The following is a 22,740-nucleotide window of genomic DNA, read 5'->3' as shown; positions in this document are numbered from 1 at the left end:
AAGTACTTCGTCTTGTGCGCATTCACACAAAATACCAACTTGTTTGCCTCTTCATTATTTCCAACATAACGGTTATTTAGATTTAATAAACGTCTTCTTCGCTACCCCTAAAAAACATCTTATACGGGGAACGCAAACTTATACATCTTATACGGCGACCGAGCTCAAGGAGTACCTAAGAATTTGTAAATAATCTGCTAGGCATTTTGTCCTGTAAGCATTGGTCTTCACACATCTTTGATCCAAAAGTGTAAGCTTTCTAACAAAGATTTTGGTCCGCTGTTATCATTTCTTAAAAAATGGAAACAATACAGTACGGTCCCCCGAGTAAAATCTTAGAAACCGACCAGCCAGTATCCATGGTATCAAATGCACAAAACATCGTACAAAATTTACTACCTTGAAAGTGCGGAGCATCCTTTAGCCCCAAATAATTATTATGCAGTATCAAATTAAAGAACACAGCCACATAAATCGACCGTAAACTTCCCAAGGCAGTCGGTTCTATGTACCGGAGCGACTTGGGAATTTTCCCGACCAAGGACTAGCATTTCAGTAAATTAATTGTTCGTTTCTTTGTCAATCCGCCGGGTTAATGAGCTTATAATATACACGCAGTAATGCGCCGCCGTAGGTCCGAGGTAGAAAAAAATCGGTACGGCGGAAGACGGCAACAACGCTGGCGATCGCGTTACTCTGGTATAACCTCGCTTTGGGTACTGTAACAGATCAACATAATTTACTATGATCACACATTTTAGTGCTTGGTGCTCAATTCTATATTCCAAAATCTCCAATAAACTAGATCCCCTCTAAGTTTAAACTTGTCGCAATTGAAATATCTGTAAATGAAGTTGATGGCAATTATAAAGCAAACGTGTCGGCTGAGCAAGTTTTCATGCTGCCTCAATATTAACAGTCGAAGCCAGCTTGAACTCGTCCTTCCAGCGTTCTATTTGCGATGCAGCCGCAAGTTCTTATAAGAAAAATATATATCCTTTTTGTTGGTACGTTTATGTCTTTTGGCTACGAATGATGGTTACTTAAAATGATTTATTGCAACAAAAAAAAACTCCAAACCGTATGCCTGTGTCTAAATTTAAATCCAAATACCTCTCAGTGTCCCACTCAAACATATTGCAGTGTGCGTTCTCCGGAACCATATAACTTATATTCAGTAGCCTTTGGTGATGGCGTTACCGGATCGTGCACTAAACGATTTTTTATGTGCGCCGTATGGAAATCTATAGCACGCTTAATAGGTTCCACATAATTAGCGCGCACCTCCGTTGTCATGCCCGAATTGGGAACACGGGGTACCACACTAGGAAATTCACAACGACGCTTAGGGCATTCTTTGGCAGCCATATCATTACACATTGTCTCATCTCGTGCGAAGAACACACGTTTCGGTGTTATGCTTTTCTCATTCCAATTCCAAAATGTTATATTATCATGCCGGGCAACACTATTCATCAACTCATCGGGTGTATAATGGACGTAGGCCAAACGCGAAGTGGTGGCAGCGGGATCTAGCAACTTTGTATAACCAGGTTTGGCACGATTAACCGTAACATGCGATGCGGCAACTGGCGCGGGTAGTGGTAGAGGACTTGGTGGATCTGGGAGTGATTGCGGATCCCAAATATAATCATTATGCATAATACTACAAGCTGGACGCATTGGACGACTTATGAAACGTAAACGACGATCTTCGAAATTTTTCATTGAATCCATTTTAGGTCCAATTGTGGGATTAGCCATTTTATTGGGATCCTCATACTGTATGATGGCGGGTATAGAAAAATATTGAAATTAATTTGTAACTAATGACATTGAATTTACCTTCCATACGAAATTCGCCTTATAGTCGCTGGTACGTAATTGTTCCAAGTTCGGATCAAGCCTATAGGGTTTTGGTTCTTTGATTTTCGCATGCATATAATTGCCCATCCTTGTGTCCGTCATATAGACGTGACTGCGATAGGTTGATGTACGCATATCATCCTTACATTCGCCAATGGGCTTTTTATAATCGATAAATCCGAAGTCGTTCATATTGCCAAGGATTTAGCTTTTTGGGCTTCCTTGTACAAATCAAATTATAAGGAAATAAAATAAAGTAGAAAGCCAAATTTTGTGTTTGCTTTTTGTTGTCACAGCTGGTTGTACGTATATGAAAATTGAAATAAAGGCATAAAGGTTGCTATGGTTCCTAGCGGGTTGGCAGTGGCCATGGCAGTGGCTTAGTGAGCGGAAGCGGAGCAAAGGGGCATCTTTTCTCGGCGCAAAGAAACCCCACTACGCCACTGAATGTTGGAGTGCATTTATGTTGTCGTTCGTTTATTTGGGAAACACCATCTGATGAGGAGGCTCTGGGAGTGTTCGAGAGAAAGATCTAAAGATCTCTACGCGTTGACGACGTTAAATTCCTTCGTCGTCAACGCGTAGATGTCCGTAAATCTTTCTTTTAACATTTACTCAGATAGCCAAGCGGCTATCAAGGCCTTGAGCTCAACTACAGTGCGATCGAGGGTGGTCTGGGAGTGCCTGACCTCGCTTGCGATTGCATCGAATTATTTTACAATTAAGATATCCGGGTCCCGCGCCATTGTGATATCCCGGGTAACTACCAAGCGGATTTCTTAGCCCGCATCGGTACAACTGAACCGGATGAATATGGCTGTAGGGATTTCGGGATTCCGATGGCCACCTGTGGATTGCTCCTCCATAGTTGGGCCTCGATTCAGCTCAGCAAACGTTGGGCGGACACCACGTCTTGCAGAGTAGCAAGATCTTTCTGGCCGAAAGTGGATGGCAGGAGGTCTGCTGAAATAATTGGGTTCACTAAGGCTCACCTATCAATGGTCATTGGGGTTCCGACAGGGCACTGTCCCATGGGTATCCATGCGGTACATCTCAATATACTGGAAACTCCATCCTGCTGCAGCTGTATGGAGCATGATGAGGTGGAATCATCAAATCACTTTATGCTTGATTGCCCCGCTTTTGCCAGAACTAGGTGACTCACTTGGATCTCCCGAGGATTTATCCAAAGTTGAGATCGGTATCATTCGGAGCTTTATCGTTGCTACCCAACGATTCTCTAAATGGCTATATCTACGTTAACGTTATTTTATTGCATGTGGTATCACAACGGACCTTCATGTTGTCCAAGTGAGCTCCCCTTATTAGGGCAGCTACCACCTAACCTAATCTAACGCGTTGACGACCGCGTGTTACCAAATGGCGCCAGTTAGCCGAACGAAGAAAGTATGGTTCTCAATTGGTTAGTTTTGCTTTTTATTTTAGTAGCCTCTGAGTCTTGCACAGCTGAATTCGTCGCCTTCTGACCTTCTGTTCTGGAGCTCTCAGATTTCTGGCTTATGAAAGCAGCAGGCGCCTTTTTGATCAAGCTTAACTGGCTCAATATAAAAGAAGACAGCCACGAAGTCTTAAATCTTTTTCATGACCATATAGAAGGAGCCCCCCAATCCCAACAGGTTACGAAGGGTTCTTTCAAATGTCTCAACTGCACTGGGCTGGAAATGTCAAAAATTTTAATTGAGAAGAACTTTTCCGGCTGTAATAGTGAACCAGAAATGGTATATTGGAAACGTAATACTGCTGTAAGGCCAATAGGCACCTATGCTTCCTAAGCTTGTTGGCAGAAGGCCACGCAAACAACAAAATTAAACAAACTGCATTGACTAGTTTGTGTTAACATAACGGGTGCAATGACAACGTCCTCTGCTGATGCACTTAGAAGATGCATGAGATAAAGAGCTGAAACATGGCAGGGCATATGAGTCTATCAAGAAAATTCATAAGAAATCCTGTATTGCTACTACGTGACGAAATGGCCCCTACGCTCAGAATCTCATGGAATTTTGAGTTGTCCATTGTGAACAGTACTCTTTGGGAAACAGGAAATCCAGATACGGATCCTGACTCAGAAGTCTGGTTCACGGATTATTAAAATCAAAACTGCACGACTTAAAAACGAAGGCTGGCATCTATGGTTCGGACTTCAAGAAATCCATACAGCAATATATTTCAGGCAGTAATCCATGTGCCTTGTAGTCTTACACAAGTACTTGCAAGGTAGTGGAGAAAAGCATTAAAGTCCTAAATAATCTGGGATCCAAAAACAAGATCTTGTTGGGTTGGGCTTCCGGTCCTCAGGGACATCAAGGTAATGAAAAAGCAGAATACATGGCCAAGCAGGGTGCTCTAGCAGCATTCTATGGTCCAAAGCACTTATGTGTGTGGACTCACAAAGGCACACACTAGGGAAACCATATGTAACTGGGAAACAAAGCAATTCAGACGACACTGGACCAAGCCAAAGGCAGCCAAACTCTTTAACCTAAGCAGAGAGGGCATACGAACTAAACGGGACACTGTAGTTCGCGATATCAGGTGAGTATGCTAAGTCTATACGATACACAAATCTGTCGGTTTTGTGAGCTGGAGGGTGAAACGCCGGTTCACATTCTCTACGAACCCGTCGCTCTTGCAAGGCAGAGACTTTCCGGCCTAGGTAGCATAATTTTCAGTATGATTTCAGAATTGTTTTCGGTACTACTTCGTGAACATCTTGATATCATTCCAGAAGTTTTTTTTTCAGATCGTTTCGGGATTGTTTTTAGCACCATTTCGCGATCGTTCCGAGACTATAACCTGAATATCTCTATATCATTTCGGTACTATTAAATGGGGTTACATTCAAACAGTTCCTGTTGAATACCCAGAAACCTGGGCATCCCAACGGACATCTGATTGATGAGCCAACACCGCCCAGGGGCTTAAGTAGTCATCTCCCTAAGCATTATGAGGAAATACGGAACCTGAGAACACAGCCGTATGAAGCCAAAAAACACAAGCAGGCCCTCAGTAAACTCCACAAACAGGCGTCGGACCTCTATGTCATGAATTGCTCGGTGAATCCTGTACTCAAACAAAAATACCCTAAATCAACCCCAACATACAAAACATATGTGCTGCTTGTAATGTGTCCCCACATGACACCAACCATGTCTTTAACTGTATTGTCAAACCAACGCCTCTAACACCCCTCTCATTACAGTCCACCCCTGTTGAAACAGCAAGTTTCCTTGGGCTCCCGTTAGAGGATATTGATGACAATTTGTGATCGGTCGCACCTATTCGATGGGGCGAAGCACTGCTACAATAACAACAACAACATTTCGGTACTATCTCCGCATCATTTCGAGATTATTGTTAGTATCTTTTAAATATTTAGACTTCTCTTCGGTATGATTTCTATATTTTTTTCGGGACCATTTCGACACAATATCGTGATTATCTCGATATCTTTTCGGATAATTTTGAGATTTTTTTAGTTCACCTTTTTGGAGTTATATATCATTTCGGTACTATTTCTGAATCATTTCAAGATTATTTATAGCATCTTTTAGATATTTCGAGTTCTATTCGGGATGACTTCAAAATTGTTTTCGGGTCCATTTCGAGACCGTTTCGGGAATATCCATATATTTTCGAATAATTTCGAGTTTATTTTTAATACCTTTTCGGGATCATTTCGAGACAATTCCTTGAATACCTACACATCATTTCAGTACTATTTCCGGATCGATTCGAGATTATTTTCAGTAGATTTTCTTAGCTATTTAGGGATCGCTTAGGGATCATTTCAAGATTATGATCTTAATAATTTAGGGACTATTCCAGAATTATTGCGAGGAAATTGCGGGACCGTTACAGGGTTGTTCGGAATAGTAATGTTACCTTTTCGGAAGTTTTGGGAATGGTTTCGAGACTTTTTTAAGATTGTTTTCGGAAATATTTTAGGCCGTTTCGGCACTGTGATCGTGATCATTATTCCGGAACTAAGTCTTTATAGATTGTTTTAATGAGTATTACGGCACTAATTCGGAACTGTTTTAAGGATCGGGATATTTTCGGAATTTTCTTTGGGATCATTTTAGGACTATTTCAGGGTTATTTAAAAATGTTTAGGAATAATTACGAGACCATTTCTGGATTGTTTTTAGGGCTATTGCGGAAATATTTCACGACAGCTTCAGGATGACTTTATAGATAATTTAAGAAGCATTCCGCTGTCCTAGATTTTTCTATACAAAGGGCTGAGTTTATGAACATTTTGAAGTCTGCTTTTCGGTGTACCTACCGATTACTTTTAGGGAAGGATTAAAATTCATTGACTTAAATAAATAAAGAAATAAATGACATTTCCGTATTGAGGTAGGGATCATAACGGTAATTTTTTATTTTTTTTAGCGGTTTAGTTAGCTTAACTTGAACGGCCGGGCGAACAGAATTTTGTAATTGAAATTTAAATAACTTCCCGATAAGCTACAAGCTTGAAACTTGGAATATAATTCAGAACCCGATGACAATGGAATAATAAGAAAGAAAAAACTCCAATAGGTGGCGCATTGATCGAAATATTTCAAAAAATCGTGTTTGTCGTCCGGTTTGGCTTATATTTCGAACGCATAATAGATACATGAATAGAAAGCGGCCTGTGAAAAAAATCGCCGTTAGGTGGCGCAAGGATCGAGATATTCAAAAAATCGTATTTGAGGTCCGATTTGGCTCATATTTGGAACAAATATTACATACAGTCCGGTAGAAGTGACATCAAAATATTTTGGAGTTGGAGGAGGGACAGGCATACGTGGCGCAGAGTCGAGTAAGTCTTTGGAAGGATTATGTATTGAGGCCTTAGATTTTAACAAATTGCCAGGAAAGAGTCCTTGTAATAATGAGTCACTAAATGAACTAAATAGAATGAGAAAATAGGCAATTAAATAAAGACTAAAAACTTGAAAATAAAATAATTAAAAAAAAAATTGTTTAAGTTAAACGGTTTTATTAAAAACAATACTTATGTACATGCAGTTATAATACTAAATCTAGAAAATAATTAGGTGAGGCCTAGGTACTAGTCATCACGCACCTCATCAATCAAGGGCGTTGGTTAGATAATTAAATAAAAGCTTTGCATGCGTCAAATTTCTCTTTCTGGTCATAAGTAACACCAGCTGAACCTTAAACAGGTTATGCTACGCCTTACATTTTTGGAAATTTCACGCGCCCAACGCGATTTGATGTGGAGTGTGATGACTAGTATTACGAGTCGGACGCGTGCGTATCTTGCGCAACCAATCTAAAAGTCTCTGTTGATGTCTGAAATCAACTGTTGCCATCAATCAATTAAAACTTACAACTTACGCTGCCATCTAGCATATGGGAGCAACTGCCGGTAATGCATTGCAAATATTCACAATAGTGCCATAGTACAAATAGATTTATTTGCGTGCTCACAATCGGTTATTTTTAACAAATTATTTTAATAAAATATAGCTAAACAAAAGCACTACGACCAAAATTGCCCAAAGCTCGCTAATAGCCTCAATCTCCATCTTTACAACCAAAACTTTATTTTTAGATTTGGATTCCAAATAAGAGCGAAAAAGGGACCCGTTCATAAAAACAGCAATTAGAAATAATATATATGATTATTACTTCATGTAAGTATTGCTTTCAATAAAACCGTTTACCTTAAAATTTTTTTGTAATAGTCTGTGGGTTCAGACTAGTAATATTTGTTTAAGTCGTAGGTAAAGACTATGAAACATATACAAATTGCTAGTTAGTATCTAGCGAAGAAGGCACAAAAAAATCGGTAGAGAACGGAAAAACTACACAGACCAAACTCTGAATTCTGGGGCGCTTCGTAGGTCGTAACTGATATATTTTCAGCGGTTGATATGTTAAAAAAATGCGCCTGACTAATAAATTTCCCATATTGAGGTTTTCAGACAATTTGCACCCTCGTAAATTAATAATATTCTTTGTACTATTTTAATAAAAGATAAATATTTTTATTTATTTTAAATACAAGTTGTCTAAGCACTTTGGAATGCTATTTAAATACAATATAATAAATTTTGAAACTTCTCGCATACTACAGTCGTGTGTTAAACATTATGACCACAATTTATAATGATATTGTTTTCAATTACCGGTGAATTATTTTGTATAATCTTTAATTGAAACTTAGTTCTAGCTAGAACAGGCAAGTATAGCGCAGTTTGTTAGTTTAAAAACTGCAAACTCAAAAATGTTTTAAAGGTTTTCAATAAGAGTTATGTACACATAAAAAATAATCATTTTTAAATTATATCTTTAGCATGTGGTATTTGTGCTAAATCGAAATAAGGAAAAATAATAATAGTAAATATATGTGACCCGGTCTATGAAAAGGTGGCTTATGATTCAAAAAAGAAATTGCGAGAAACAGCTGTTAACAGCTGTTTTTTTTTTTTTTTTTTTTTTTTTTTTTGAGTCATAAGCACCCTCATAGACCGGGTCACATATAAATATGATTTATGTAGTTGCAATCAATACCATTAGTTGTGGCCTAAATATATTAAAGATATCTGCAGTTTTTTAGCCCAAACCAAATTTCACAATATTTTTCATTACATAAAATTAATACAGATTTCATGCTTAGGTCCGGTTTTTCAGTTGTTAGTTAAGCTAAGCTTAAACTAAGTTTGCTTAAACTCTAGTCAAATTTAAAATCCAGTTAAACTACTGAGCAGTTTTGCAGTCACAGTTTAAGGCCGTCATTGGTGTATACTTTTTTATGCGGCACACATTGGTTTTTTTTTATTCTCTTGATAATTTGTAGATACGGCAACAGCTGGATTTTGTTTACCCAACAAACATGGGAAAAAAATTCTACAGCGAAATATATATCTAGTTCCGAAAGTGATATCCAACATCATTATTTAATTATTCTTAAACCAGATAGTTCTGGAGTTGATATCCAACCTCATTCTCCAATCACTATCCAACCGTTGAGAAATTTTGTAAAATTAAAAGTTTTCGAGTTGATCCCCAACGTCATTAATATTTTCCAATTATTATCCTAATTTCGAGAGATTTTGAGAAATGTACAGCTCTCAAATGAATATTCAACACATTTCTACAGTTGATATCCTACATTCCATATCGAGTTGAGGTGGAGTTGAAAATCTCCAATCTCCAAATCCACCAAATTATATATATTTCATTTTATTTTTGTGAAAATACTGTAGCATGGAATCTTACATTTGAATCCAGTTAGAGACCCACAAGTTGTTAATTAAATTCTTTCAACTGAAGTAATAGCATTTTTTGCTTTATAAAAAATTCCCTCTTTTGCTGAGTACGCTATGATTCTCGAATTGAGCGACAGTTTCGAAACGGCTCTTGAGATTTTAGAAGTATACTTGGTTATCAACATGAGCTGTAATGGTACTCAAGCCCAAATGCTTGTTGGGTATATTCGACGCCATTTCGAACCAACGCAAATAACTTATAGGTTAATTAGAGTTTAACCCTGCTAGAACGGCCGCTCGAGCTCAGCTTAAATTTCAGTTAAAGTAGACTGAGAAACTGCAGAATAAGTTTAAGCGTAGTTTAACTAACAAACTGATTTGAGCTTGTACTGAAAAACCGCGCCTTAATCGCTTTGAAATAAGTATTTTTTTTGCTAATCTTTCTTTAAGTTTTCATATTTTTTGATACAAATACATACATATGTAGGCAAATAAAATGCAAAAAGATATAACAGAAATTAGCGATGAAAAGAAAAAAGCCGTAAAGGGCTAATTAAACTTCCTTAGCCCTAACGCCATAGTGGTAACCATACCCAAATCCATAACCATCTCCAATGTGATCGATTAATGGTGCCTTAACCTAAAAATCGTGAAAATTTCATAAAAATGACGAAAACGCAAAAAATTACAAACATATTCCACAAAATATAAGTCTCTTAGTCATAATGGTACCAAAACAATGAATAAAATCTACAAAAAGTTATTAAATTCACCAACTCAAATATTTTTAGGTTATGTATATGGCTAGACACCAAAAACCAATTGGTTGGCTATGGTATGGTTATGGCGTTAGCGTTATGGTATGGCACCATTAATCGATTACATTGATTTCCATAAGGTAGGTTCGATCAGTTGTTTTATCTGGTTATGGTTTTATGGTTATAAGTCACCATTAATTGGCCCTTAAGTCCCCATTAATTGGCCCTTAACTGATGTTGAGTGGCTTTCAAAGATGGATGATCGTGGGATATGACGCATTTCACTATTTCTTGCATCGTTTTGCATTTCAAGTGGCGATATGTACATATGTATATAGATATTGGGGTGGCATTAACATATTTTGAATATTGAAAAGCTTTTAACAAATACCTACTATGTATGTATAAAAATTTATAATCTAGTGTATAATTCAAGCAATTTCTTTTAAAACCAAAAGCGATTGCCTTAAATATTCGTATTGCGTGCGTGCATGCTTGATTTCTAGCTCAGCCAGTTCAACCAAACTGTGAAAGAAAAAAAAATGATTGATTAATCAGATTATATTTCGCTTACTTACATCAGTCAATATTAAATTTTTTTTTAAATATTAATTACCCTTTTTTAAAGGCAGCTACACGACGATTACGAAAACTAATCAACTCTTCCTTGCCACACGCCGACATTGATTCGAATTTTTCACATGCTTCTGCTTGCGCCGTTTCAGCCTAAATTTTTTTTTTTTTTTTGTATTAAAATAGAAATAAAATATTGCACAGATTAGTAATGAATTTACAAATAATGCAAGTTAATATATAATTAGTTCCAAGCCATATTAATCAAAAACGTGCAAACAAGCATGTGGTAGATAATTTACAAAAAAAAAACTTTAAGAGAAACAAGTAAGGAAGGCTAAGTTCGGGTGTAACCGAACATTACATACTCAGCTGAGAGCTTTGGAGACAAAATAAGAGATCACCATGTAGGAAAATGAACCTAGGGTTACCCTGGAATATGTCTGTATGGCATGGGTATCAAATGGAAGGCGTTAAAAAAGAGTATTTTAGAAGGAAGTGGGCCATAGCTGTATAGTTGGACGCCTTTTCGAGATATCGCCATGAGGTTGACCAGGGGTCACTCTAGAATGTGTTTGTACGATATGATGGGTATCAAATGAAATGGTAATGAGTATTTTAAAAGGGAGTGAACCTTAGTTGTATATGTGAAGGCGTTTTGGAGATATCGTACCAGGGTGACACAGAACATCATCTGTCGGGTACCGCTAATTTATTTATATATGTAATACCACGAACAGTATTCCTGCCATGATTGCAAGGGCTTTTGATTTCGCCCTGCAGAACTTTTTCATTTTTTCTACCTAATATGGTAGGTGTCACACCCATGTTACAAAGTTTTTTCCAAAGTTATATTTTGCGTCAAAAAAATAATTCAATCACCAAGATTAAGTGAGTTCAGATAAGTACGTGAACTAAGTTTAGTAGAGATATATCGATTTTTACTCAAGTTATCGTGTTAACGGCCGAGCGGAAGGACAGACGGTCGACTGTGTATAAAAACTGGGCGTGGCTTCAACCGATTTCGCCCTTTTTCACAGAAAACAGTTATCGTCATAGAATCTATGCCCTTGCTAAATTTAACAAGGATTGGTAAATTTTTGTTCGACTTATGGCATTAAAAGTATTCTAGACAAATTAAATGAAAAAGGGCGGAGCCACGCCCATTTTGAAATTTTATTTTATTTTTGTATTTTGTTCCGCCATATCATTACTGGAGTTCAATGTTGACATAATTTACATACATACTGTAAAGATATTCAATTTTTTGTTAAAATTTGACTTAAAATTTTTCATTTTTTTTAATTTTTATTGAGCATACATATAGTAATAGGAGTAACGTTCCTGCCAAATTTCATCAAGATATCTTCAACGACTGCCAAATTACAGCTTGCAAAACTTTTAAATTACCTTCTTCTAAAAGTGGGCGGTGCCACGCCCATTGTCCAAAATTTTACTAATTTTCTATTCTGCGTCATAAGGTCAACCCACTTGTTAAATTAATTAATTAATTTATTTATTTAATTCATTCAGTCTAAAAGTACATGCTTTCTTACAGACTAGTTAAAAATAGAAAACAATTCAAGCTTAAACTTATATAAGCTGTTATTAAAATTAAGAACAATTTTTGTTGTTATATCGGCCTACTGATTTTAAGATCGCGGGTTCGAATCGAGCTAAAGGCCTAACAATAATTTTTTATCATTATTATTGTTATGATACATTTTTTCTTAATTGAAAAATTATTGTTAGGCCTTTAGCTCGATTCGAACCCGCGATCTTAAAATTAAGAACATTACTGAATCGATTTGCTAGATGTATAGTCCTAGTTATAGGTTCATTCATAGCATAATTCGTTTTATGAGTTATTTCGATGAATAATCTATTATGCCGAAGATCACGCAGTGGAATATATGGAATCAACAAATTAGATAAATCGGAGCAACTTATAGGCAAGCATTAGTGAGATACAAGTTCTTCTGTCGTGCAAAGCGTGAAGACCAAGCAATTTGCGCCTGCTGCTATACGATGGGAGACCGTCTGGCCAGTGAAGCATCCGTAAAGCAATTTTCGTAAAAACTTGTTCAACTCTTTCACTTTTATAGGAGTTAGATTCATAAAAAGGATTCCATATTATTGAACAATATTCAAGGCGACTTCTGACCAAGGAGATATAAAGTGCCTTCAACGTCATAGGGTCTTTAAAGTCACTGGTGTTTCGTCTAATGAACCCAACCATTGCAAAGGACTTTGCAACAATGAAGTCAATATGACTGGAAAAAGAGAGTTTGGAGTCAAAAATGACACCCAAATCTTTAATCTCATGCAAACGATTAAGAGATTTAGCATTTAGTTTGTAGTTAGTTAAAATATGTCGCAGTTGCCTTTTTGGAATAAGACACAACGCAGCATTTGTTTGTATTTAAAAATAAATTATTGTCTGCGCACCAACCGGCAAAAGAGTCCAGATTGCAAGTTAGTGCAGTCAGAGCTATTACGGATCGTCAGAAATAGTTTGACATCGTCCGCAAACATAAAACATTTTGCGAATTTGAAGTGCTGGGGCAAATCATTTATGAAAATGAAGAATAATAGAGGGCCACAATGGGTACCCTGCGGAATACGTGACCAGGCGTTTATATGTAGAGAAGACTTGTCGGCTCCAATTGCCACATAGAGCTTTCTGTTCGATAGAAAACTCGTGAAGAATTTCAACAAGTTTCCATTGATTCCATACTTGGCTAACTTGCGTACTAGGATAGTATGATCAACCTTGTCGAATGCTTTCGAGAAGTCAGTGTATATGACGTCAAGTTACTCAGAGTTCTCTAAAGGACCCACAATTTGATTAGTAACTAAAGCTAAATTTGTGGAAGTAGACCTACCTGGGAAAAATCCATGCTGACGCTCCACTATAGCCTTGCCTACGTAATCGAACAACTTACGTTGAAGTACGTGGTCGAATATTTTTGCCAGAGTACTCTGTTTAACAATCGGTCTGTAGTTGCAAATGTCATTGCGGTTACCAGACTTAAATATGGGATTTATGGAGCATAATTTCCACGAGTCCAAAAAAAGATCCGCTGTTCAAGCAATTTTGAAAGAGATGAGCTAAGGGTTCTGCAATGGAGTTTGCGCATATTTTGAAAAATATCGGAGAAAACCCCTCAGTATCTGATTTTGCACTACTTGTCAATTTAGAGATTGACAGAAGAACATCATCTGCGGTAACAACGAAATTAGAAATTTGACATTGGTACCCAGAGTGAAATATAGGATAAGGTGAAGAGGTAAACTTTGAATAAACTTTTTGGAATGATTTAGCAAATAAGTTGCAGGCATCCTGTGGATTACTGAACTCTTCGCCATCATACTCCATGGTCGTTGGAAAGCCATTGGTTTTTCTTTTGGAGTTAATAACCGACCAGAAACTGGACGGCTTTGACTTTAGTTTTGATTCGAGTTTAAGCATATATTGCTTAAAAAGACACTTATTAAGGAAATCGGATTGCTTTTTAAGTCTTATATAGCTAAGTCCATCAAATTCTTTACAGCTCTTCCTATGTTTTTTAAAAGCTTTATTTTTTCTATTTTTAAGATTATTTAGTTTTAGATTAAACCAGGGTGGCCTATTCAATAAGACCTTACTTTTTAGAGGTACGAAACTCGAAAGGGCTAGTAAAAGCCTCCTCCTAAAAATTTCATAGCAGGCCTCCGGGTTTCCGGAGAAGTTAAGAAAGGTCCAATCAGTAGCTACGAAGAGCTCGTTTATCGCCACACGATCGGCCTTGAAATAATTATATTCCAATGTAGATTCGGCAGGTTTTTTATAAAAATCATAAAAATCAAAATTTATAGCCAAAGCACTATGGTGAAAACTATTTCCAAAATTGGAAAAGGACACTCAAGGCATGATATCTTTAAATCAGCAGATTCAAAAACTAGATCTTAGAACCTACCATTCTTATTTGGTTGAGAGATATATTGTTTCAAACCGTATGAAAATAAGGTGCTAACAACTAGCATATCGATGTCAGATTTAATATTTGAAGGTAAAATATTACAATCATTAGACCAAGATATATTACTTAAATTGAAATCGCCTAAATATATAATTTCGTCAGACGGATTAGCATTATTGACAACTCGACTTAAATTATCCATATGCTTCTGATACATAGAAATGTCACTATTTGGTGGAATATAGGACAATAGAAAAATTATTTTTTTATTACTAGTAAACGTAACGCATATACAAATTTGTTCCACGTCACCGTTATAATAACCAATATTAATTTGTCTACTACATAGATCAGATCTAACCGCAATTAGGACACCACCACCCCTTTCAAGCCCGGTGGCGTTAGAGCAACGATCATTACGATATACATAATAATAATTATCGAAAAACTCATTAGATGAAAATTTTTCAGTCAACCACGTCTCCGTCAAAGCTATTATATCATATTCATATGAAATGACATTACTATATAATTGCGATGATTTCGTACGCATTCCACTTACATTTTGATAATAAAGCGTATATTTAGATTTTAACTCAGTAGGTCTAAGAATACCCACGTTAGATTCAATGGTTACGATTTCCGAAGAACCGGTTTTTGGCGGAACCGAAAAGGGCAAACAGCCACACCAGCAGGCCAAAGCTCAGGTTTGAGCATACTGTTGAACCAGGATTCGGGAACGCCTAGTTTAAAGGTGATTCGGTTTAGTGATTCCACGGCAGTACCATTCTTAATAAGACTGTGGCATGAAAGCAACACTTTCTGAATCCCAGAATGTTTTGAAACATATTCAATTATATCATTTTCCGTGACTGATGGCGAAAAAGAAGAAATGTACAGCCACTTAGTTTTGGCGGCAACACAAAGTTCAGAATTTGCATTTGAGCCAACAATGCGAATATGTTTATCGTAAGATTTATTTTTTGCAGCATCTACCTTCTGACGAGCAGGTTGCCCCTCATTTTCGTTGGTAGTGTTCTCGCTACGAGTATCAGCAGCTTTGATATTTTCAACATCACTAGGATTGTTATTATCGTTTACAATAACAACACTTGCATCAGTTGGTTCGACAATTTTCGAAGGCGACGTAAAATTGTTGTTGCCAGCGAGAGCAGAATTTTGTACAAGAGGCCGATCACAATTATCATTTGAATCGATGTTATTATTTGCTCGATTACAAACCGAAGCATAAGAAGGCAAACGTTTAGCCGACTTAGCAAGCGAAAGCTCAGCATCAGTGACGGAACGTTTAGCTGTTGTTTCGGTGTGCGAAACAGAAGAAGATAAACACGATGATAACTCAGCAGCATCACCATTTCTTCGCTTTATCCGTCTTTGGTAATGAATTATCGCACTTTTGCGGTTTGTCGAAAGTTTCGATATTCAAAAAGTGGGCGTGGTTATAGTCCGATTTCGTTCATTTTAAATAGCGATCTGAGTTGAGTGCCCATTAAGATACCTCAAAATTTACTCAAGTTATCGTGTTTACGGACAGACGTACGGACGGACGGACGGACATGGCTAAATGAATTTCTTTTTTCGCCCAGATCATTTTGATATACAGAAGTCTATATTATCTCCACTAAGCATCAACAATGTATCGTCAGCAAAGAGTTTAATATCACAGTACTTTAGAGAATTTGTTATATCATTAATATATGTGACCCGGTCTATGAAAAGGTGGCGTATGACTCAAAAAAGAAATTGCGAGAAACAGCTGTAAACAGCTGTTTTTTTTAGTCATAAGCCACCTTTTCATAGACCGGGTCACATATGTAGATATTAAACAGTATAGGTGTCAGGACAGACCCAACAGGCACCTCTCTTTTTTCTGACAGGGATGATCCAATTACAAATCTTTGACTTCTCTTCATGATAAAGTCTTGGAACCATTTCAGCTCCGTTTCAGTAACACCTATGCTATAAATTTTTTTAGCAATAAATTTTGATCGATAGTCTCAAAAGCACTTTTTAAGTCTAGGAAAACAGCTATTATATGTTTATTTCTGCTCAGATCTTCTTTCCAGTTAGCTAAAACAAGGTTCAAGGCACTTTCACAAGAATGTTTTTTCCGAAAACCTGATTGCTGCGGTATAATAACTTTATTACCATCTAGGTACTTCACTTGCTTGTTTTTAACTACAGTTTCCAGTATCTTTTCATCACACGCTAACGTGTTAATTGGTCTTATCTCATCCGCTCTTATAGTATTCTTGACTTTCTCTATTGGTACCACGATTGAAGTTTTCCATAGGTTAGGAATAGGGCTGGGACTATCCGAATACCCATACGGATATCCGTTGACACGGATAAAATCCGGATGGCATACGCACGGTACTACCCCTTTGTCTAGACTTTCATTTACAATTTGAGTATAAAGGTATCCCGTGTATGTTATAGAGTCCCTTACGACTCCTTCAGTTATAAGTTTTTTCCCTCCAATTTTATTTTTGGGAAACAGTGAGGTAGCATCGCATTGGTATTGATTTCTTGATGATAGTATGCCAAATATTCAGTTCTTCACAGGGTAACTTAAAAAATGTCATGCAACTTCAAAGCGGTGAATAAAAAAATGTTTTTGAAACAAACTATAACTATTAGTGATTAGTATACGGTATGTGCATTTGGATAGGAAAAAGTAAAGTGCAACACAGATTTGCCTGGATGGATGAAACAATTAACACACATAAATACATACTACATGATTAAATACATATATAATACACCAAGTACCTCTTGAACATCCAAAGGCTGCACATATTGTATGTATGTATGTAAAATCGTTGAAAGCAGTTTGTGATTATTTTTTTTTTCATTATTTGCATATTTTAAAGATTGTGAATAGAAAATTTTAATTCAGAAAAGATATTCACTTAAATATATAAGTTGTACAAAATAGTTATTCAGCTCAATTCTAAACATTCCCTCGGAATTTTGTTCTCGCGGATTTTTTTATTCCTGCGGAAAAATTCCTCGAATTCTTTTCGCCTAGGGAGAACAATAATTGGGGAATAGGAATTTCGAATTTTCGCAGTCAGCTGTTTTGTCAAATACGATAAACTGTCATCACTCGAAAATACTGAAGATTACATTAAATGTTATATTCAATGGCGATCTTTACAAAATCTAATTCAAAGGAGGCTACAATTGATACACTTATCAATGGCCAGCTAATCACTGAAACCAAAAGTGGAAAGAAATTTTATATAGAAATTTGGACACTATTTTTAGGTGAAAGAGGCCTAGCTTTCAGAGGCGAAAGTATATATCTTGGTGAACGAAACGATGGAAATTTTTTGGGCATCTAAGATCTCATAAGCCAATATGATCCGATATTTAGAGATCATTTGGAGAAAATTAGGATTTCACAACAGCAGCACAAACGTTTACAAGTTCACTATCTTTCCCCAGCAATTCAGACCGAGTTTATAGAAATTTGTGCAAAGCACGTTAGGGAAACTAAATTAGACCAAGGCAATAAAGCCAAGTATTTTGCTATTATCGTTTGCCTGATGCTAGTTACGTTGACTACGTTCATTTTGCGCTAACTCCATTTCAATTCGAAAGCAACAAATTTTACAATTCAAGAACAGTTTTTGGCATTCGTGAATTGTAACCAAAAAACTGGTCAGAAAATCGCTGATCCAATTTGCCATACTTAATCGAAGATTGTCGTACACAAGGGTACGATAACGGCGCCAATATGAAAGGAGATCACAACGGAGCACTACGTCACATTCTCGACAAAAACTCGAGTGCTGATTACTCGCCTTGTGCAACCCACAGTCTCAATTTATGTGGTGTTGATGCTGCAACTACTTTCTTCAGAGTTGTACAAAAATATTTTCCTATTTTCAGCAGCACTCCGCAACGATGGGACATCTTAAAAAAACGTACAGAGCTCTCTTCATAGTCTTTCAGTCAAAAGCCAAATTTGACTGCGAAAGCATACGGCGATGTTACCGGCATTCTGAAGTATATCAACAAGTTCGAATGTATCTTGCTGTCCTCAATTTGGTTCAAAATACTGACTACCATTAATGAAAGAAACGTGGTCCTCCAAGCTAGAGACGCCACCATAGATGTTGAGGTCCGACATCTGGATGCCTTATTAGCTGATTTGAAGTTGATCAAGAACCAATGGGAAACAAATTTAAACGAATGCAGAACAGTTGCTATTCAATTGAACATCTCACCAAAGTTTCCGGACATTCGAAAGAGAAAACCCAAAATCTTCAGAACGATAATTTAAATGAGGTGATTACGGATGAGTCAGGGTCTGATTTTAAAAACAATACATTCCTGGTGATCGTTGATTCGGTAATCACTGGCATTACTGAACGATTTACAGGCTATGAGAAATTTGAGCGAGACGTTTTCCTTTTTGTGGCAATTTGAAGACATGGATGTAACTACGGTTCGGGAGAGCGCAGCAAAATTTGTCGAAAAATACAAGTCGGACATTTCTCAAAGCTTAGAATGCGAAATAATTCACTTGAAACACATTTACGAATGAAAGTTTGATAAAGATCTGTCACCATTGGAATTGCTAAATGCCATCTACATATGTTCAAAATCTGTATACGATTTTCCCCAACATTTGTGTTGTTTCACGTATCTTTTGCACTATACCTGTCACTGTAGCTAGTGCAGAACGTTCCTTCAGCGTCCCTTCAAGAATCAAAAACTTTCATATATCGTGTTCATCTGAAGAGCGAGTTTCAGGACTTGCCACGCTTTGTGTTAAATCCGTTTTGGCAGAACAGTTAAATTTTGATATTATTATAAAAAATTTTGCAGCGAGAAAGCAAGGAAAGCCACTCTTTGATATCCGAAATTTCTATATTGAATAATTAAAATTTATAATCATCATTCAATTTATCAGAAATGTATTAAAATGTTACCAAATAACTAGAAAAGATTATTTGAGACAATATGTGGCTGTTAAAAGAGAATTTTATTTCTACGTTACAATAAAATAGTATAAATAGTAAATATTCTGTGTTAATATTATTGTCAGCTCTTAGTCCAAAAAACATTTAGTTGATGTTGCAAAAATGTTTTTTGATGTAATCCATCAATAATGATTCATGAATAAGAAGTCATTAATTCAAAATAATCAAATGTCTTAGTGGATTTTTTTATAGGGGACCCGTAAATTGTTTAGTCCCGGGCCCGGATTTTCTCTCTACGGCCCTGTGTATGCCTACACACAAATACGGGCGTGAAAGTGTGGATGGCTGGAAATGTCATTAAAACGTTAGGGAGGGGCGCCGTCAAACAAAAAAGTTAGGCATTGGGCCTAAACATTCACTGAAATGAGTAATGAATTGGTGCCACAGCAACATTAACAGAGGAGCATAAGAAGAAGAAGACGGCGGGATAACACAAATCCGCCGGAGTTGCCTGTTTCCATACAGCAAAGCAATTTTCTGGCGGCCAAGTCGAGTTGAATTCGTCCATCGTCATATACCAAAATATATTTAAGCCTTCTAAAAAAATCCTTGCGCAATTTCTGGATGGCTGCATCAAATATACCAAGAGCTCTTCCGTTGCTTATGATAAACTTTTCGACTTAAAATAAAGAATATTGTAGTAGAATGTACTTATTTTATCACAAATTTGTACAAATAAGTGTTCTTTCTTAAAATAACCAATTTACTTCAACTATTTCGATGCATTTCCTTTAATTTAACAAGTGAAAAAACTCCTAAGAAATGGCAGAGAAATCTCCCTCTCACTCACATTCATAATACATACCCATAACCGGTTTCCGCTTTCTCGAACATTGTTCAGAATAGGAGGAAAGGGAGAAGTGAAAAAACTCACAAGCAATTTTTATTTAGAATACGAGGAATGAGAAAACGGAAAAAACTCGCACGGAATTGTTGTTTAGAATCGGGCTGCTTATAAAAAATGCCAAATTTAAAAGATCTGATAGGGATAAAAATATGTATATAGATAGTAAGTAAATAATGGAACAAAATACAAAGATGAATAGTAAAGTACTGCACAATGTACATATTTATGTTTATATAGCAACAAAAACATTAATAGTAGACAATAAAAAGTATGAAACACTAAAACGACGGCGTTTTATTTGCATTGAAATGCGAGATAAAATCTGCGTAGATACTGAACCAAATATAAGAGCAAAATTTAAAAAATTAAGGTAAGTATAAAAAAAAATTTCTTACCGCATGTACATCCTTATTTTTTGCTCGTGCCTTCTCTAAATTGCGATTAGCCGCCTCATAAGCAGCCAAACAGCGTAAACGTCGTATGAGTAGTACTTTAGCTGCATCGCTGTCCCGTTGATAGTAACGCAATGTATCGCCAAGTTTCAGATCTTGATCACTAGCTACACGTGCTTCCAGATTCTAAAAAAAAGGAGTGACATACTAAATCGCTCGAAAATTATTAAAAACAAGTACACCCATTTTAAAACTTTTTAGTGTTTTCCAATTTAATGTTATAATTCAATTTAGAAAGTAAAATTCTATTGATACAAAGCTCTTTTTCGCTCAGATATAGCTTATTTTATTCGTCTACGACCCTTTTAAAAATCTTTTATATAAAAGTAGGCGTGGTCTTTAGCCGATCTCGTCCATTTTTTCTAGAAATATTTCCTGCTGTAGGGAAAATTTGTGTACTAAATTTTATTACGATCCGTTAATTTTTCTTCGAGTTATGGCTCCCGAAACACAGAAAATTGCTTAGTCGTAAAAGGGGCGGTGCCACGCCCATTTTTTTAAATTTGAAGTTTTTCCTATTTAATGTTATAAATCCACTTGGGAATGAAATATCATTGATATAAAGCTCTTTTTTGCAAAGATATAGCTTATTTTATTCGTCCACGACCCTTTTAAAAATATTTTATATAAAAGTGGGCGTGTTCCTTAACCGATTTCGTTAATTTTTCTTCAAAGCATTCCCCATAGTAAAGGCAACCTCTCTGCCGAATTTTGTTACGATAGGTTTAACGGTGTTTGATTTATGATTAATAATATTTGTAAAATTTATTTTATCACAAGTGGGCGGTGCCACGCCCATTTTAAAGAATTTTAACATTCTAGGTGTATTATTTACTAAATTATCACGGTTTTTGTGTTTTCCAAAATTTTATATATATAAAAAGTGGGCGTGGTTATCATCCGATTTCGCTCATTTTCAGTACCAATATATTCTGGGTCCAGATAAGCTCGTGTGCCAAAATTGGTGAAGATATCTCAATATTTACTCAAGTTATCGTGCTAACGGACGGACGGACATGGATCAATCAAATTTTTTTTCGATACTGATAATTTTGATATAGGAAGTCTATATCTATCTCGATTCCGTTATCCAATCAAAGTTAATATACTCTGTGTGCAAAGCACGCTGAGTATAAAAATGGAGTAACAGTACTATCACAAATCACTTTTCCACCCGATTTTCTGGTTGTTGTGGTTGTAGCAATGCTTCACCGCACCTAACAGCCGCGATGGCTGGAGTCATGTGGGGACACATTGCAAGCGGGGCATACATTTTGTATGTCGGGGTTGATTCTGGATAGGTAAGAGTTTAACCTGTTACAGTATCCAGAACGAAGTTGAGCAATAGTGACACGCGTTTCCCTGGGGAGTATGCGTTCCTCTTACGCGAGTTTTGGATACTTTTCTTTCAGTACTGGATTCACCGGGCAATTCCCGGCATAAAGGTCCGACGCCTGTTTATGGAGTTCACCAAAGACCTGCTTGTGCTTTTTCGCTTCATACGGCTGGGTTCTCAGGTGCCGTATTTCCTCAAAATGCTTACAGAGATGACTCCTTAGGCTCCTAGGCGGTGCTGGTTCATCAATCAGATGTCTGTTGGGATGCTCAGGTTTCTGGGTATTCAACAGGAACTGTTTGGTCAGCATCTCATTTCTCTCCCTGATGGGGAGTATTCTCGCCTCATTATGCAGATGGTGTTCTGGGGACATAAGAAGACAGCCCGTGGCAATTCTGAGAGCAGTATTTTGGCAGGCCTGTAGCTTCTTCCAGGGGGTAATTTTTAGGCTTGGCGACCATATGGCTGACGCATAGCACGTAATCGGCTGGCTAATAGCTTTGTATGTAGCCATGAGCGTTTCTTTATCCTTTCCCCAGGTACTGCCAGCGAGGGATTTGAGGATTTTGTCACGGCTCTGAATTCTCGGAACAATTACGGCTGCGTGCTCACCAAAATGTAGATCCTGATCAAACGTCACACCCAAAATTATGGGGTGTAGGACAGTCGGTAGCGTAC

General features: G+C 36.9%; 2 protein-coding genes across 4 annotated transcripts in view; both read right to left on the bottom strand.

The window, feature by feature from the left end:
- Positions 1-1,128: 1,128 nt before the first annotated feature.
- Positions 1,129-2,058, bottom strand: LOC137242735 (uncharacterized). The gene is made up of 2 exons (XM_067769990.1): positions 1,846-2,058; positions 1,129-1,782 (listed from the first exon to the last, which is right to left on the bottom strand). The coding sequence occupies exons 1-2, from the start codon at positions 2,056-2,058 to the stop codon at positions 1,129-1,131; spliced, it is 867 nt and encodes a 288-aa protein (XP_067626091.1).
- Positions 2,059-7,861: 5,803 nt separating this feature from the next.
- The window catches only part of Snx6 (sorting nexin 6), a 39,762-nt gene continuing 24,883 nt past the window's right edge, over positions 7,862-22,740 (bottom strand). For 2 of the 3 annotated variants that reach the window (XM_067767782.1, XM_067767784.1), the window contains exons 5-8: positions 20,670-20,852; positions 17,206-17,223; positions 10,494-10,603; positions 7,862-10,402 (exon numbers count right to left, since the gene is read on the bottom strand). In XM_067767782.1, coding sequence (XP_067623883.1) covers positions 10,309-10,402; positions 10,494-10,603; positions 17,206-17,223; positions 20,670-20,852 — 405 coding nt within the window. In that variant the 3' untranslated portion in view covers positions 7,862-10,308. The remainder of the gene's footprint in view (positions 10,403-10,493; positions 10,604-17,205; positions 17,224-20,669; positions 20,853-22,740) is intronic. The other variant, XM_067767783.1, reaches the window with a different exon arrangement.

The sequence above is a fragment of the Eurosta solidaginis genome, chromosome 2, assembly GCF_040869045.1.
Source record: "Eurosta solidaginis isolate ZX-2024a chromosome 2, ASM4086904v1, whole genome shotgun sequence".
NCBI lineage: Eukaryota > Metazoa > Arthropoda > Insecta > Diptera > Tephritidae > Eurosta > Eurosta solidaginis.
Note: the sequence above shows the minus strand (reverse complement) of the source record. Positions and strands in the feature narration are given on the sequence as shown.

Excerpts from the sequence above, each read along its gene's own strand:
- LOC137242735 (XM_067769990.1), bottom strand. The coding sequence starts at position 2,058 with ATGAACGACTTCGGATTTATCGATTATAAAAAGCCCATTGGCGAATGT. Across the intron at positions 1,783-1,845 it reads AGGCGAATTTCGTATGGAAG|TATGAGGATCCCAATAAAAT; the intron begins GTAAATTCAATG and ends GCCATCATACAG.